The sequence below is a fragment of the Phocoena phocoena genome, chromosome 20 (assembly GCF_963924675.1).
Source record: "Phocoena phocoena chromosome 20, mPhoPho1.1, whole genome shotgun sequence".
Classification (NCBI taxonomy): domain Eukaryota; kingdom Metazoa; phylum Chordata; class Mammalia; order Artiodactyla; family Phocoenidae; genus Phocoena; species Phocoena phocoena.
Genome location: NC_089238.1, coordinates 49,048,396 through 49,064,615, shown reverse-complemented (window position 1 = coordinate 49,064,615; position 16,220 = coordinate 49,048,396). Strand labels below are relative to the sequence as shown.

At 40.0% G+C, this 16,220-nt stretch overlaps 1 protein-coding gene across 1 annotated transcript in view; it reads left to right on the top strand.

Moving 5' to 3' along the window:
- ADAMTS18 (ADAM metallopeptidase with thrombospondin type 1 motif 18) overlaps positions 1-16,220 on the top strand; it is a 157,334-nt gene that overhangs the window by 77,320 nt on the left and 63,794 nt on the right. Inside the window, exons 7-10 of the mRNA XM_065898629.1 lie at positions 646-805; positions 5,422-5,527; positions 8,854-8,991; positions 11,034-11,187. Of these exons, the coding sequence (XP_065754701.1) occupies positions 646-805; positions 5,422-5,527; positions 8,854-8,991; positions 11,034-11,187 (558 nt within the window). The remainder of the gene's footprint in view (positions 1-645; positions 806-5,421; positions 5,528-8,853; positions 8,992-11,033; positions 11,188-16,220) is intronic.

Here is a 16,220-nt window from a genome sequence, read left to right as displayed (position 1 = left end):
CCTCCTAATTCACTGATAATTAAAGATTTTGCCTAAAAACCCTCAATTTGACCCAAGTCAATAGTTCTGAGAAAACATTTTGATAAAAATTATTTGAAGACTAGGTCCTTTCTTACCCTTTAGAATATTGTGGCTCTTTGTTTCTTCATCCATTCCGCGAGCTTTCATTTTATTGGTTGATGGATTGTAACCTATGATGTGCCGAGCCCTCGGCTGGAAATTTTGACATAGGGGTAAACAAGCTATGGTCAGTACCGTCCTCATGCTTTGTTGAAGAAGCCATGGAACTTTATCCCCATTAAATAATAATTATGTTCTAAAAGTAATAACAGTTCTATAAATATGGTACCAGCGTGAGATGAACAAAGGTGTTTCTAACTGATGCCAGTTTATTTGTTGTAGAAACATGGTTGGTCATAAAGCACACTACTGAAACTCTGTAGTAACGATCAATACTGTGAGCATTTACCCAAAATTTTTTTTTTTTTTTTTTAACACCAGTATGTCCAGCCTTAGCTCAAATGTTTTCCTCTGCTGACCCTTCCCCCAGAAACAAGATGCTTCTGTTTGCCTGTACAAATGGAATGATGCAACATAACATCTCTGTGACAAATTCACACTTTAATTTGTGTGGGTTTCCCATAGGGAGGATTATTGATCAACCATCATGCAGACCAATCTCTGAATAGTTTTTGTCAGTGGCAGTCTGCCCTCATTGGAAAGAATGGGAAGAGGCATGACCACGCCATCTTACTCACGGGATTTGATATCTGTTCCTGGAAGAACGAACCATGTGATACTCTAGGTATGGTATGAGCAAATGCTTCATGCACACCCATGTTAGCTAAAAACACAGTCTGGAAACTTTCTATTGGGTGGATGGCCCTCAGGTTTCTTAATAAGGAGACTTAATCTGCAAATTGTGGAGTATCTTCATTGTACCCTCTGCTGAGTTTTGTTCTTTTTACCTGAACTCAGTGTGGAATGGGGACCCCTTTACTTTATTCCTGTTGTGTTTTTCTTTAAACCTTTTGATGATCCTTTAGGCATGAGATAAATTGTCATGTAACTACACAAGTTGTAGGTTATTCCATAAGCATCTTGACTGCAGAACTGGATAGCTGAGAAGAACTTGACTGGTCTCCGTGGCATTCAGCTATGCCCCTAGGTAGCACGCTTCTTTTAGAAAGTTACTTGAACTTTGAAGGACTCAGCTCTTCCATATTTGTACAAGACGGTGAATTAGAACTCTATCTTTCACATCTATATTATATTTTCTAGTATAGTCTGTTGCACACAGTAGGAATTCAACAATTTTTTTTAATGAATTGATGCTCATCTAGATCGGGGTGGGCAAATGTTTTCTGTAAAGGGCAAGACAGTAAATATGTTAGGCTTTGCGTGTGTCATATAAGCTCTGTTGAAACTACTCACTTCCACTGTATTAGTGAAAAAGACAGTATGTAAACAAGTGAGCATGGCTGTGTTCCAATAAAACTTCCTTTACTAAAACAGGCAGTGGGAACCATATTTTTCAGACACAACTGATAGTCCAGATTGATGGTAAAAATTTGGGGGTACTGAGAAAAGTTTACATGATTTACTCCCATTTTTTCCTCAAAATATATTTTTCCTTGAAGTGCTTTATAATCCTTCATAATATATTAAAGATAAAAGTAGATTAGACTTTAATGGGCTTCCCTGGTGGCACAGTGGTTAAGAATCCACCTGCCAATGCAAGGGACACGGGTTCGAACCCTGGTCCGGGAAGACCCCACATGCCATGGAGCAACTAAGCCCGTGTGCCACAACTACTGATCCTGTGCTCTAGAGCCCGCGAGCCACGATGACTGAGCCAGCGAGCCACAACTACTGAAGCCCGAGTGCCTAGAGCCCATGCTCCGCAACAAGAGAAGCCACCTCAATGAGAAGCCTGCACGCCGCAACTAGAGAAAGCCCGCGCACAGCAATGAAGACCCAACACAGCCCAAAATAAATAAATAAAATAAATTTAAGAAAAAAGTAGATTGGACTTTTAGAATTTTTTATATTTTGTATTTTTCAAATTCTCTGTAATTGGTAAAGTAGGATACAAAATTAATGCACAGAAATCTTTGGCATTCCTATACAATAATGATGAAAAATCTGAAAGTGAAATTAAGAAAACACTCCCATTTACCATTGCAACAAAAAGAATAAAATATCGAGGAATAAACCTACCTAAGGAGACAAAAGACCTGTATGCAGAAAATTATAAGACACTGTTGAAAGAAATTAAAGATGATACAGATAGATGGAAAGATATACCATGTTCTTGGATTGGAAGAATCAACATTGTGAAAATGACTGTACTACCCAAAGCAATCTACAGATTCAATGCAATCCCTGTCAAACTACCACTGGCATTTTTCACAGAACTAGAACAAAAAATTTCATAATTTGTATGGAAACACAGAAGACCCCCAAATAGCCAAAGCAATCTTGAGAATGAAAAATGGAGCTGGAGGAATCAGGCTCCCTGACTTCAGACTATACTACAAAGCTACAGTAATCAAGACAGTATGGTACTGGCACAAAAACAGAAATATAGATCAATGGAACAGGATAGAAAGCCCAGAGATAAACCCACGCACATATGGTCAACTTATCTTTGATAAAGGAGGCAAGAATATACAGTGGAGAAAAGACAGCCTCTTCAATAAGTGGTGCTGGGAAAACTGGACAGGTACATGTAAAAGGATGAGATTAGAACACTCCCTAACACCATACACAAAAATAAACTCAAAATGGATTAAAGACCTAAACGTAAGGCCAGGCACTATCAAACTCTTAGAGGAAAACATAGGCAGAACACTCTATGACATAAATCACAGCAAGATCCTTTTTGACCCACCTCCTAGAGAAATGGAAATAAAAACAAAAATAAACAAATGGGACCTAATGAAACTTAAAAGCTTTTGCACAGCAAAGGAAACCATAAACAAGACCAAAAGACAACCCTCAGAATGGGAGAAAATATTTGCAAATAAAGCAACTGACGAAGGATTAATCTCCAAAATTTACAAGCAGCTCATGCAGCTCAATATCAAAAAAACAAACAACCCAATCCAAAAATGGGCAGAAGACCTAAATAGACATTTCTCCAAAGAAGATATACAGATTGCCAAAAAACACATGAAAGAATGTTCAACATCATTAATCATTAGAGAAATGCAAATCAAAACTACAATGAGATATCACCTCACACCATTCAGAATGGCCATCATCAAAAAATCTAGAAACAATAAATGCTGGAGAGGATGTGGAGAAAAGGGAACTCTCTTGCACTGTTGGTGGGGATGTAAATTGATACAGGCACTATGGAGAACAGTATGGAGGTTCCTTAAAAAACTACAAATAGAACTACCATATGACCCAGCAATCCCACTACTGGGCATATACTCTGAGAAAACCGGAATTCAAAAAGAGTCATGTACCATAATGTTCATTGCAGCTCTATTTACAATAGCCAGGACATGGAAGCAACCTAAATGTCCATCGACAGATGAATGGATAAAGAAGAGGTGGCACGTATATACAATGGAATATTACTCAGCCATAAAAAGAAATGAAATTGAGTTATTTGTAGTGAGGTGGATGGACCTAGAGTCTGTCATACAGAGTGAGGTAAGTCAGAAAGAGAAAAAGAAATACTGTATGCTAACACATATATATGGAATCTAAGAAAAAAAAAAGATCATGAAGAACCTAGGGGCAAGATGGGAATAAAGACACAGACCTACTAGAGAATGGACTTGAGGATATGGAGAAGGGGAAGGGTAAGCTGTGACAAAGTGAGAGAGTGGCATGGACATATATACGCTACCAAACGTAAAATAGATAGCTAGTGAGAAGCAGCCGCATAGCACAGGGAAATCAGCTCGGTGGTTTGTGACCACCTAGAGGGGTGGGATAGGGAGGGTGGGAGGGAGGGAGACGCAAGAGGGAAGAGCTATGGGAACATATGTATATGTATAACTGATTCACTTTGTTATAAAGCAGAAACTAACACACTATTGTAAAGCAATTATACTCCAATAAAGATGTTTTAAAAATTCTCTGTAATGCCTGTATTATGTCCTATAAAATAAGTTTATTTTAATAGTTCACCATTAATCACAGTCTTCAAAACACGATGCATGACTGAGAACCGTTTGGGGTGTTGTTCCGTAGGTTGGGTTTTTATGATGGGGGTGGTATACATTCAGTCACATTCTCAGCTTGGAATTTGCAAAGTGACATTTGATAGCCCAGTGCATTGTTGCTGTTTTGAAGAGGGATTCTGAGAAGAGGTAGTTTTATCAGTCAGTCAGAGACCAAAATATACAGAAAGGGTTGGAGAAACAAGTACAGTTATGTTAAGACATAACCCTAACAACTGGTCTATAAGTCACTTATTTAAAGCAGCATGTCCTAATGCAAAGAACATGGGTGTTGACTTCGAACATGTCTGCACTTAAATCCTGAGTCTAGAATTTTTGACTGTGACATCTTGCACAAATTAATTCACCTTTCTGAGCCTCAGTTTCTAATATATAATTATACACACATAGATGTATACGAGGCCTATAGAACAGTATATGGTATTTAACTGCCATTCATTTAGCATTGATGATGATGGTGCCATCCACGAGGTTTGCCTATACATTAGATTTACCAGATGACCTCACTTACATCATGGCAGCAATGTGGAAGCAGTCAATTCACAAGCATATATTTCATACTCTTGGGTACTTATCCTTGTTCTACTAGTTATGAAGACCCACACTTGGGAAGAAAGGCATTCAACACTATAACGTAGTTCAAGATAAACTCGAGAACAGGCTGGAATGATTTTATAACTGCTCTTAGGAGAAAAATAAAGTTAATCTGCTAACACTCTTTCGGCCTTTCCATGTTATCTGCTTTAGAAAAAAATGAGGGAGCGTCTCTTAGAAAATATACCTTGTTTTCTCTTAGAAAATACACCTTGAGCTTCGATGCTAATACTACCATTAAGTGACTATTTTACGTAGGTTTAGCTGTCATTTGAGCAATTGTTCTGACCCAAATAATGAGCTTAGATCGGGCATATACATATCCTGTGACTTGCTATCCATCCTGTACATAAAATGGGAATTACAGTACTCATACTGCCTTCATACAGTGTTAGGAGGGTCAGTTGATGACAATATCTTTTAAAAGCAAGAAAGTATTAAGTCCTGCTCTTATCTATTCAGAGAGGACAGAGAGGCGTATACCTTTAGTGTTTTCCTACCAAAAAAAGAAAATACATTAATCCTTTGAACTAAAACCGTGCAGAACATTTTGAGGGCATCGGAAATGATCAGGTATCTGTGTGTGTTCCTTTCGAATTTGGGTCTGAAATTGCTCTTTCAACAGGGTTTGCCCCCATCAGTGGGATGTGCAGTAAGTACCGAAGTTGTACCATCAATGAGGACACGGGACTTGGCCTGGCCTTCACCATCGCCCATGAGTCAGGGCACAAGTAAGTGACCCCTTGATATACCACTTTATATGAAAACCAGTTGGATGATTCGTTGACATTCCTCTAAGGATTATTATTGACCTGGGTAGAATAAATAGGATAAATCTTGTGTAAAGCTTAGAAGAGTACTTGACTATAAGGAGGCCTCAATCAAAGGCCAGTCATTGTCGAGGCTTTTGTTAAAGAACATTTGATAGCTACTCAATGGTACACTGTGTGCATAAATGGACTGCGAGTTATCTAATGGATCCGCTGGTCATTTAGGCATGTGTTTATTCTCTTCCAAGTTTTGCAGCAGTAAAGATACTTTTAGTTCATTATACTACAGATATAATCATGGGGACATGTCAATTCCTAGAATGTAATGACATGTTAATTGTTTAAAAACTTTTGTGTATGCTGTATGCTGGATATTCTTTTCCTCGGTGTCATTGCGTGTCCTTAATATTCTTTTAATTTAATTCTTTTGTGAGAATAGGGTTAGAAAGGAGGAATAAGAAACCTAAGAGTAATGAGATGAATGTATTTTATGAAGCATATAACCTGGTACACATACAGTTCTACAGAGAATTTTCAAACATTATTTAAGCAGTAGCATCTATATTGGAATAAGTGTACTGCTTCACAAAATGACTGTTTCAGAGGGTGTATGAGTTTAGGAGTGTATGTATATGTGTCTTGTACTCAGCATTTATACTGAATGCTCGTTTTCAGAGCATTAGTTAATTTCTGACTTAAAAATAAAAGCAAACGCGATCTATTTCGCAACTATGATTTATATTTTGGTATTTTGGTATTAGTGTGTCTTGTGAGCTATTTATTATCTTCAGAAAATTTGAATCTTGACCATTACTGTTATCCAACAGTCACCTAGCATTTTATGTCTATGCACAACTGCTTTTATAGCAAGATATGAATGAACCAATTTTATTGGAACAGTGGTGCAAAAATGCCCATTAGGCACAAGGTCCCTGATAAGTGCAGAAAATAAAATATCTAAATGTTTCACCAGCATGAGGTCCACATGAACCAGTCTCTCACTTTTAAAAAAGTATTGGCCTTTAGGGACTTCCCTGGTGGCACAGTGGTTGGGAACCCACCTGCCAATGCAGGGGACACGGGTTCGATCCCTGGTCCGGGAAGATCCCACATGCTGCGGAGCAACTAAGCCCGTGTGTCACAACTACTGAGCTTGTGCTCTAGAGTCCGCGAGCCGCAACTACTCAGCCCGCGTGCCACAACTACTGAAACCCACGCACCTAGAGCCCGTGCTCCGCAACAAGAGAAGCCACCGCAATGAGAAGCCCGCGCACCACAACAAAGAGTAGCCCTCACTCGCCACAACTAGAGAAAGCCCGCGCACAGTAACGAAGACCCAATGCAGTCAAAAATAAATAAATTAAAAATAAATAAATTTTTAAAAAAACGTATTGGCCTTTAAAAAATGTAATCATCTTTGGTCATGAGTTAAAGTTACCAAGATCAAAATCCAACACATTAGTAAGGAAAACCAAAGACATTCTCCAGGTGGGGTGAGGAGAGTCAGAGGTAGGAGGAAGAACAGATATAATGGAAAGTACGTACTCAAATTCTAAATAACATGTCCTAACAGAGTTACATTTTGAAACCGACAATTCATGAGATTTTGACAAGACTTTTGACATGTGCTAAAGAAAACTCATGTTATCTTCTAAAAGGGTGTTAAATCAAAGTAAATTAGAAAATTAAGAAATTTCAAGTTCAAAATTCAATTCAAACTTGGTTTTCTTATGTCCGTAAAACTACAGTGAAATGCTGATTTGATGACCTTCTCCTCTTAGAGTAATGGCTTTGATGTCTCCCCACCTTATCCCCATTTCTGTGATTCTTACCCTTTCCTGTGGTGCTTTACATGTAAATTTCCTTCTGCTTTTGACTTTCACAAATATTTTGAGAAAGAGTGTCTCCCAAACAAACCCCCTTAGTTTCCTGGTTAGGTACAACGATGAACTGAATTGGGCAAAGTGGAGGATGAGGAAATGCTTTCCCCGAGTGTGTTTTGAGGTTAATTAATACCTATGTGTGAATCCGTCACTTCTAAAGCCCTGAGGTACTCACCGATAGGACCACAGTATACCAACATCCTGCCATTCCTTGCCTGGTAAATTGGGAGGAATGATGGGAAAATAGCTAGTTTGCAGACATGGGTCACAATAGGATCATATCTATGGTTATAATACAGTTGTTTATTTGGAATAGGCTACCTTCGAAGGATGGCTATATTGATAAATTATTATATCAGAGTAGCATACTTATTTCCACAGAAATCCTACCTGCCTCTTAAAAATATGTTCTTAAGAGACACGTTTTACTCCTCTAAATAATTAGGCTAAGAACAATCTAAATCAATGATAAATTGGTATCCCTCCATTCTCTACCTCCAGAGAAAAGTCAGAAAAAGCTTTATTGGGCTCTGAATTTTTTGGAGATGACCAAAGAAGCTTATTTCCCCATCCCCTTCCAGTTTAATATGGCCTGAAGTAAGCTCTGTCTTTGTCGTGTGTGTATTCTATGTGCATATAAACTTTAATGTCACATTTATGCTACCAGTTGGGAGATTTGGGAGTCATTGAGGTGTAATGGATATGATTTCTAGGTAAACCACCTAAAATTATTTTTACTCTGTTATCGCTAGAACCTTCTTTGGTGAAATAGACCGAATTAAAGTCTTCTCAAAAAATGCATTCCAAAGAAGTCCATCATGCACCTTCAGTAGATGGATTCAACCATTAATTTTCAAAGATGTTTATGGCTGTAGGTAGGGGAATTTAATTATGTAAAGAGTCTGTGATTTCAGCAATAAAGTGATCAGCATTAGAAGTTTATATGTCACACTAATGCATAAAGAGTCAATAAACAAGTATAATCAGCTTCTGTCTGTACTTACCTCCTACTCATTCTGAAATTTCTTACCACAGTTCCATATGGGTGGCAAGAAAAAAATGTTTGCTGTTTGGAATAAAAGAATTTGACTGTCTCATCATTTTAGTTTAACTTGGAAATCTTGACCAAAATTTTCTTGCCCTTAAAATCTGTAGCACGTATGCCATTCTTTGATTTTGCGGCCAAGATATAATATAAAAAAGCCCTTAGCATTCTTTAGAATTTTCTACATGAATTTTACAACAATAGATAGTACCTCGTTTTGTCTTTCCCTTTTCTTACAATCTCGGTGACTCTGTCCCTCACTTGGGTTCCCTGATTCTCAATACATCTTTTTCTTCCTCTGCTTATAGTTTGGGCAACGGGTTCCCAGAAGGCTTTCTGTTTTCTTCTTTGTGTTTTAGTTTCGGCATGGTTCACGATGGGGAAGGCAACCCCTGCAGGAAAGCGGAAGGCAACATCATGTCTCCCACGCTGACCGGAAACAATGGGGTGTTCTCATGGTCCTCGTGCAGCCGGCAGTACCTGAAGAAATTCCTCAGGTAACACAGACCAGAGCCAGGGGCGTTCCCAGGTTTGGAGTAGTGACCGTGAACGGTGCTCAACAGACATGAAAACAAATACTTGGTGGATTGATGACGATGATATTGTCATGATTGTTGTTGAAGAAATACAGTGAAGGTCTAATGTTGTGCTAAATGCTCCTCATATATTGCCCCATTCCATCCTCAGGTCGATCCTATTATCATCCTCTTTCTAGAGTTGAGGAATTTGAGTCTTAGGGAGGTTAATTGTGCTTAAGGGTCTATAGCTGGTAAGTTGTCCACATAAGCCTCACACTTATGTCTGTTGTGACTCCATGGTCTGTGCTTAGAACTCTCTCTCCTCTATGATGTCCAGAGGTTGCTGGATACATTGCCTTTTTACTGTCACTAATTATTTTAATCTGATCAGTCACCTCAGTCATAAGAGTATTAAAAGTGCTAAAATGGTGTGCTTGTGTTACAGTGAATGGAGCCTTGTGTTGATGGGCTATTTTGTTTGAAATGGCCACGAGCTAGCTCAGTGTCCAAGAGACATCCAAAGGGCGTGATGATAGCTACGTAAAATCCCTTCAATAACTCAAAACTCCTAGATTTCATTAGTAAAATGGGAGTTAGGAAGATAGCACTGTTTGATTCATAGTAAATGATGAACACAAACTTGAAACTCTTGGACGTTTCCTCTGATTTTCTTAAATATTATATATATTTGACCATTTTACAACACTAGAGTTGTGGTTAAACATACATGTATTGTATTATTTTATATGTTTGTAGATAGAGCTTGTTTATGTTGACTCGTAAGAGCACTCGGGTTCTTATCGCATCTCCCTTTGACCAGATATTAGGGAAACTAAGCACGTTTCTTTGAGAATTATTATTCCCCTGATACTTTTTGCTTTGAACCTGTGCCAGTGCATATTATTTGCAAATGTTTACAGAATTAGCCATACACACAGGCAAGGCTGATTCAATGGAAGGGTGTCTAACCAAACGATGCCCCAAAGGACAGTAAAAAATTGACAAGCCTCTCGCTATGTGACTTTCGCACATAGAAGATTTTCTAATTCATTTTAAATTTATGATCCAGGGCCTGAAGTTATCTCTTCTATCTCATGTGAGAATGAAATCAATAAATATTATAAATCAAGGTCAATTTAGTATAGATTGAACTTCCATCCTTTTTATGATATAGTTAAATGCTTTTTTGTGTATAATAATAATCACAGCAACAGAAGCTAACTTTGAATGCTTCCTGCGCTGTGGTGAGCATGTTACATTGTCTCGCTTGATGTGTTAACAACTCTTATGGAAGTCAAATCATGTCAGTAATGAGATGTATAAGAGTTGATCTTGATTGCATGGTTGACTAGGACCCCCATCTGTCTGACTCCAAAAGGCCACATAACCACCATACTGTTTTACCTCTCAGTGACATCCTAGTTTAATTATTTAAGTAAGTGGAGATAAGGTGCTTTCCATGAAAATCCATCCCATGAAGACTGATTTTTTTTTTGCCCAACACATCCTTTCTCCTCATTCCCTGATTTGTTTCAAAATCTTTTTCGTTTTTTGCTCATAAAGATTATTTGAGGTAAAATACATCTTTGACCACTGCCCCATTGTCTATAAAAAAACACAGCATGACTTTCAACTCTTTGAAGACAAGTAACTGTCTCTAACTAGTTTATTTTGTAACTTGAATACTCACCACAGAGTAGGCACTCAGACAAATTTGTTGAACGTTGTTGAATGAGACTATTGGGGAAAGTTTTCAAATATACTGACTTCTCCCATCTCCTAGTAGGTCAGGCCTCACAAGCTGGATGGCTATAACTTCCAGTACCATGTACAACCCTTTGCAGTTGTGTAAATTTCATCTTCTTAGACGGGACAGGACTCCCTCTTTTAACGTTAAGCATGTACCTATTTCTTTGCCATGTTACATTTTTCTTCACATGAATGCCTTCAGAGGTATGTTGTTTTGTGTGGCCAGATCACAGATAGACATGGTAACTAATAAGGATGTGTTATCACTGCAGTACACCTCAGGCTGGGTGTCTGGTGGATGAGCCCAAGCAAACAGGACAGTATAAATATCCGGACCAACTACCAGGACAGATTTACGATGCTGACACACAGTGCAAGTGGCAATTCGGAGCCAAAGCCAAGCTATGCAGCCTTGGTTTTGTGAAGGTATGTTTGCTTGTGATTTCAAACTTACGTTAAGATTCTATCGTGTGTCTGTGTATCTACCAGAAGTATAAACATTTGGTTTGCTGAGGCCAAGGGTTAGAGTCTGGGTTATCTCTAAAATGTCATCTGTTTGGCGTGATAATTAAGTGGCAATTTTACTGTCAGTGAATTATCCAGGCTTATCCCCTATAGACCGTGCCTGGTTTAAATACCATCTGACTGTGTCCTTGGAAGAAAATTCCTCCTCTGTAGACAAAGATTTTATCACAAGTAGTAAATCTAGATACAGTAGCTTTTACCTACTGCTCGTAACTGTTTTTGTTATCATTGTTTCATATTCCCTTTTAATGTAATTCATATAAGATCATCACCACCTCAGAAGACATACATATGCCTTTTACAGTAATACGAACACGATCATCGGCAGCTAACTTTTTTTGTATGTGTCTCGAGTAATCTTAACACTTCTTTTGTATGTATGTTGAGTAATCTTTTGTTTTTTTTGAGTATCAAGGTGTATCCTGAGTAATCTTAACAAAATTTTTGTGTCATCTTTCGTTCAAGAAAGACATACATGTTTTGTAAATAAGTTGATTTGTATCATTTCTTTTAGATTCCGCGTATAAGCGATATCATATGATATTTGTCTTTCTCCGTCTGACTTACTTCACTTAGTATGAAAGTCTCCAGGTCCATTCATGTTGCCACAAATGGCATTAATTCATTCTTTATTATGGCTGAGTAATATTCCATTGTGTATATGTACCACATCTTCTTTATCCATTCATCTTTGCTCTACACCTGAAAGTAGCACAACATTGTTAATCAACTATACTCCAATATAAAATTAAAAATTAAAAAAAAAGGAAGACTTACCTTTCTGTGAAAAAGATATATGGGAAGACGCAAAAGTCCAGGACGTAGAAATGGGAGAAGCATGGTTCCAACTGGTTGACAACTACATCACTGACCATCTCAACATCCCTAAAAAGTAGAATCTTTTTTAAGTTGGTTAATTCCTAGTATCCAAAGAGAAACCTGGAAATTCTAGGTATCTGGATACATGGAAGTTTTGGAGATTTATAGCTCCTCTTCCCCTCTCTATTCCTATTCCTTCTCCTCCTCCTTTCTTCTCCCTCTTCCTTTTTGTCCACCACCATCAGCAACACCACCGCCATCGCTATCACCATCACTACTGTCCTCCGTCACCACCATCCACCATCACCCCCCAGCAATTGCCAAGTGAGCCTCTGCTCCACATAAGGCATTCCACTTAGAGACTTATTTGACTTTTCCTCAGTCTTCACAAAAACTTTTGAAGTGAGAATTATCACCCACTTATTTTTTATTTTTTTGCGGTACGCGGGCCTCTCACCGCTGTGGCCTCTCCCGTTGCGGAGCACAGGCTCCGGGCGCGCAGGCTTAGCGGCCATGGCTCACGGGCCCAGCCACTCCACGGCATGTGGGACCTTCCCGGACCGGGGCACGAACCCACGTCCCCTGCATCGGCAGGCGGACTCTCAACCACTGCGCCACCAGGGAAGCCCTATCACCCACTTTTTAAGTGGAGCTCAAAGAATGTATTCCATTTGCCCAGAGCCACAAAAAAAAAAAAGCTTCCTTGGTGGAAGCTAAACAAACTGCATCACCCACATTGATGTTAAGCTTCCTCTTCTTCATTAGTTAACACCAGTGTTTCCTAAACTTCAGCATTAATGTTCAGTCCTTAACAATTACCTTTATTAGTTGTGCCATATCTCTGTATTATTTTTCACTTGTTGCTTTTCTATGAATCAACTCACTTTAAAAAAAAATAAAAGTCCAGGGCTTCCCTGGTGGCGCAGTAGTTGAGAGTCCGCCTGCTAATGCAGGGGACACGGGTTCGTGCCCCGGTCTGGGAGGATCCCACATGCTGTGGAGCGGCTGGGCCCGTGAGCCACGGCCGCTGAGCCTGCACGTCCGGAGCCTGTGCTCCGCAACGGGAGAGGCCACAACAGTGAGAGGCCCACGTACCGCAAAAAAAAAAAAAAAAAAGTCCAGTCCTGAGAAATAATAACCACCAAAACACCAGTTTTATATGGGATTGCATATTTTTCTAGTGCAATTTAAATGTGTAACCATTAGAAAAATTTATGCACACACCGTCCACCTTTTTTGGTGTATCCTCCATGGTATGTGGATCTTAATTTGGCAAACGCTAGTGAGCTAGAGAAGGCTGAACACGGGACAGATTTGCGGGGACAGCTGGGGGATTTTGTTTTGGACATGTTAAAGCTTGAGACGCTTGATAGAGTTTGATATGCAAGGACCATTAACGTTTTGAGTATGTCACGCTTCCCCTGAAGGGGCATCCAACCTTTAGAATACAACAGGAGAAGGTGGCCAACCAGGGACAGGACAGAACAACATACAGCATTGAGACTCTTTCCTTAAAGAGCCACATCCAGGCAACCTGAGACCTTTGGAGTCTCCGTGGTTATTTTCCTTTCCCTTAAATTATGACTTAAGTCTAGGGAATTATATAGATAAGGAAAAGTTAGATGAATAGGCTGGGGGAAAAAAGAGGGAAGAATAAGCAAAAAGTGCAAACTCTCATTTCTGTTTACTTTGAAAGGAAGCCTTCTCAGAGGGCTCTCGGGTCATCAGAGCATGTCGTTGGCTATAATTACATTTGACTTCTGTACTTCACCGCAAAAGAAATAACATGTTCATACAGCCTGTCGTATTTCACTCTGGAATCCCTGTGTTTTTGTGTTTTGCTTTATTTTCCTGGTCTTCTCCAGCTACCCCCTTTCCTTAGCCCTGTGGCTTGGCGTTGGCTGTGGGATGAGGGGGTCTCCTTTGCTTTGGTCCACCCTGGGGTCATTTTGGTGGCTGCCACCTAGGCTCCGGGTGTGGGTTATGGCTTCCCCCTGGCTGTAAGAGGGAAAACAATTTAATTCTGAAAGCCTTTCGAACTGCGGCTTTGTTTCGATGGTTACCTCCCTTTCCTCTATTTTGATGTAGGTTATCCTTTTCCCAGCTTAACTTGTCCCACCTATGACCCAATATGGGAGCACACGGAGATGATGAACCTCATTCATTTTGTTGGAAGGCTGCCTTAGGCTTTCTACTAATGTCAGTAGCAGGTCCATTTCCATGGGAAATGTTTCCATATTGTGTCTTCTGAGCTGTATTGAGCTTTGGAAATAGTATGTGTGGTGCCTATCTGGGGCTGCTGCTCGTGGTGGTGTTTCCAAGCAGTGTCCTGCAGGTCCTTCCCTTCTCTTTTTGGGAGAAGAATTTTACGGTCCGTAAGACCAGGCTCACTGCCTGTATCTCTCGTTTCCTTGTGTTTTCTTTTCTCAGTCCTGTGGAACACTTTTTTGGTGAAATATTTCTAAGTATGTTCTTGCCATATTTTCTAACCATGAAGTGTCTATTAACTGGAATGCTTGGAGAATCAGGTGCCGGCCTGGTTCATTGAATTTTCAGGAGTACAAGAAGTGACCACAAAAATCATTTTGTATCCTCCCTCATTGTTACTATTTTCCCAAAAATAGATGTGTTCACTTTCTACCTTAGTCAGTAGAATGTGGTGAACAAAATGGAATGAGTTTGGCGATTCATGATTTTGACATTCCATTAATGATGTCATTCTGAAAAGCAACTCCACCTTTTGAGCTGGAAGGAATCTGGTTCAGTCCCCTTCCTTTATTTTTTTCTTTTTTTAAATTATTTTTTTATTTTTGGCTGCATTGGGTCTTCATTGCTGTGCGCGGGCTTTCTCTAGTTGCAGTGAGCAGGGACTACTCTTCATTGAGGTGCGCGGGCTTCTCATTGCGGTGGCTTCTCTTGTTGTGGAGCATGGGCCCTAGGCGCATGGGCTCAGTAGTTGTGTCATGGGGGCTCAGTAGTTGTGACTCACGGGCTCTAGAGCTCAGGCTCAGTAGTTGTGGCACACGGGCTTAGTTGCTCCACGGCATGTGGCATCTTCCTAGACCAGGGTTTGAACCCATGTCCCCTGCATTGGCAGGCAGATTCTCAACCACTGTGCCACCAAGGAAGTCCTCCCCGCTCCTTTATAGATAGGCAGCCAAGGCCTGGAGAAGTTGAGAGCTTTCTAGCATCCATTGATGGCACATCCAGGTCCAGAGCAGTGGTCAAGGATCCGGACTCTGAAATCAGGCCAGTTTGAGTCCTGCCTTTGCCACTCACCAGCTGGGGGACTTTACAGCTTGAAACTGTCCATATCTTGCTCAGTTTCCTCATCTCAGTGAGTGTATAAGAGGAATTGCTGTTCACCACTAAATGGTGTTAACGACAGTATTTATTTCCTATGCCTGCTGTAATAAATTTCCACAAACGTAGTGACTTAAAACAACTCAAATTTATTTTCCTGCAGTTCTGGAGGTAGACATCTGAAATGCATCACACTGGGCTAAAATCAGGTGTTGGCCAGGTCGTGTTCCTTCTGGAAGGTCTAGAAGAGAGGCCATTCTCTTGCCTTCTCCAGCTTCCCAAAGTGGCTGGCATTCTTGGGTCACGGCCTCTTCCCCCATCTTCAGAATCAGCAACACCTCCCTGAGTCCTCCCCCCGCTGCCATCTCTCCGGTTCTCTTCTGTCTTCCTCTTCCCTGTTTAAGGACCCTTGTGATTACCTTGGGCCCATCTGGAAAATCTAAGCACTTCCCTGTCTCAAGGTCAACGGATTAGCAACATTAATTTTATCTGCAACTTTAATTCTCCTTTGCTATATAACCTAATATAGTCACAGGTTCCAAGGATTAGGACATGGCTGTTTTGGGGGCCATCATTCTGCCTACTACAATCCAGCATGAGAGTTATATTATTTCCTAGGCCTAGTGTAAGAATTAAATTGTCCAAATGCTTGAGAATTATTATAAAGGTGAGGAAGGAACGATGATGATCATTTACACCATTTATCCTTGAGAACAACCCTGTTGGGGCACGTGCTAATTTTATCACTTATTCACAGGTGAGGAAACTGCTGTGTAAAGGGCTTCTATAACATGTCCATAGGTCCTGCAGCC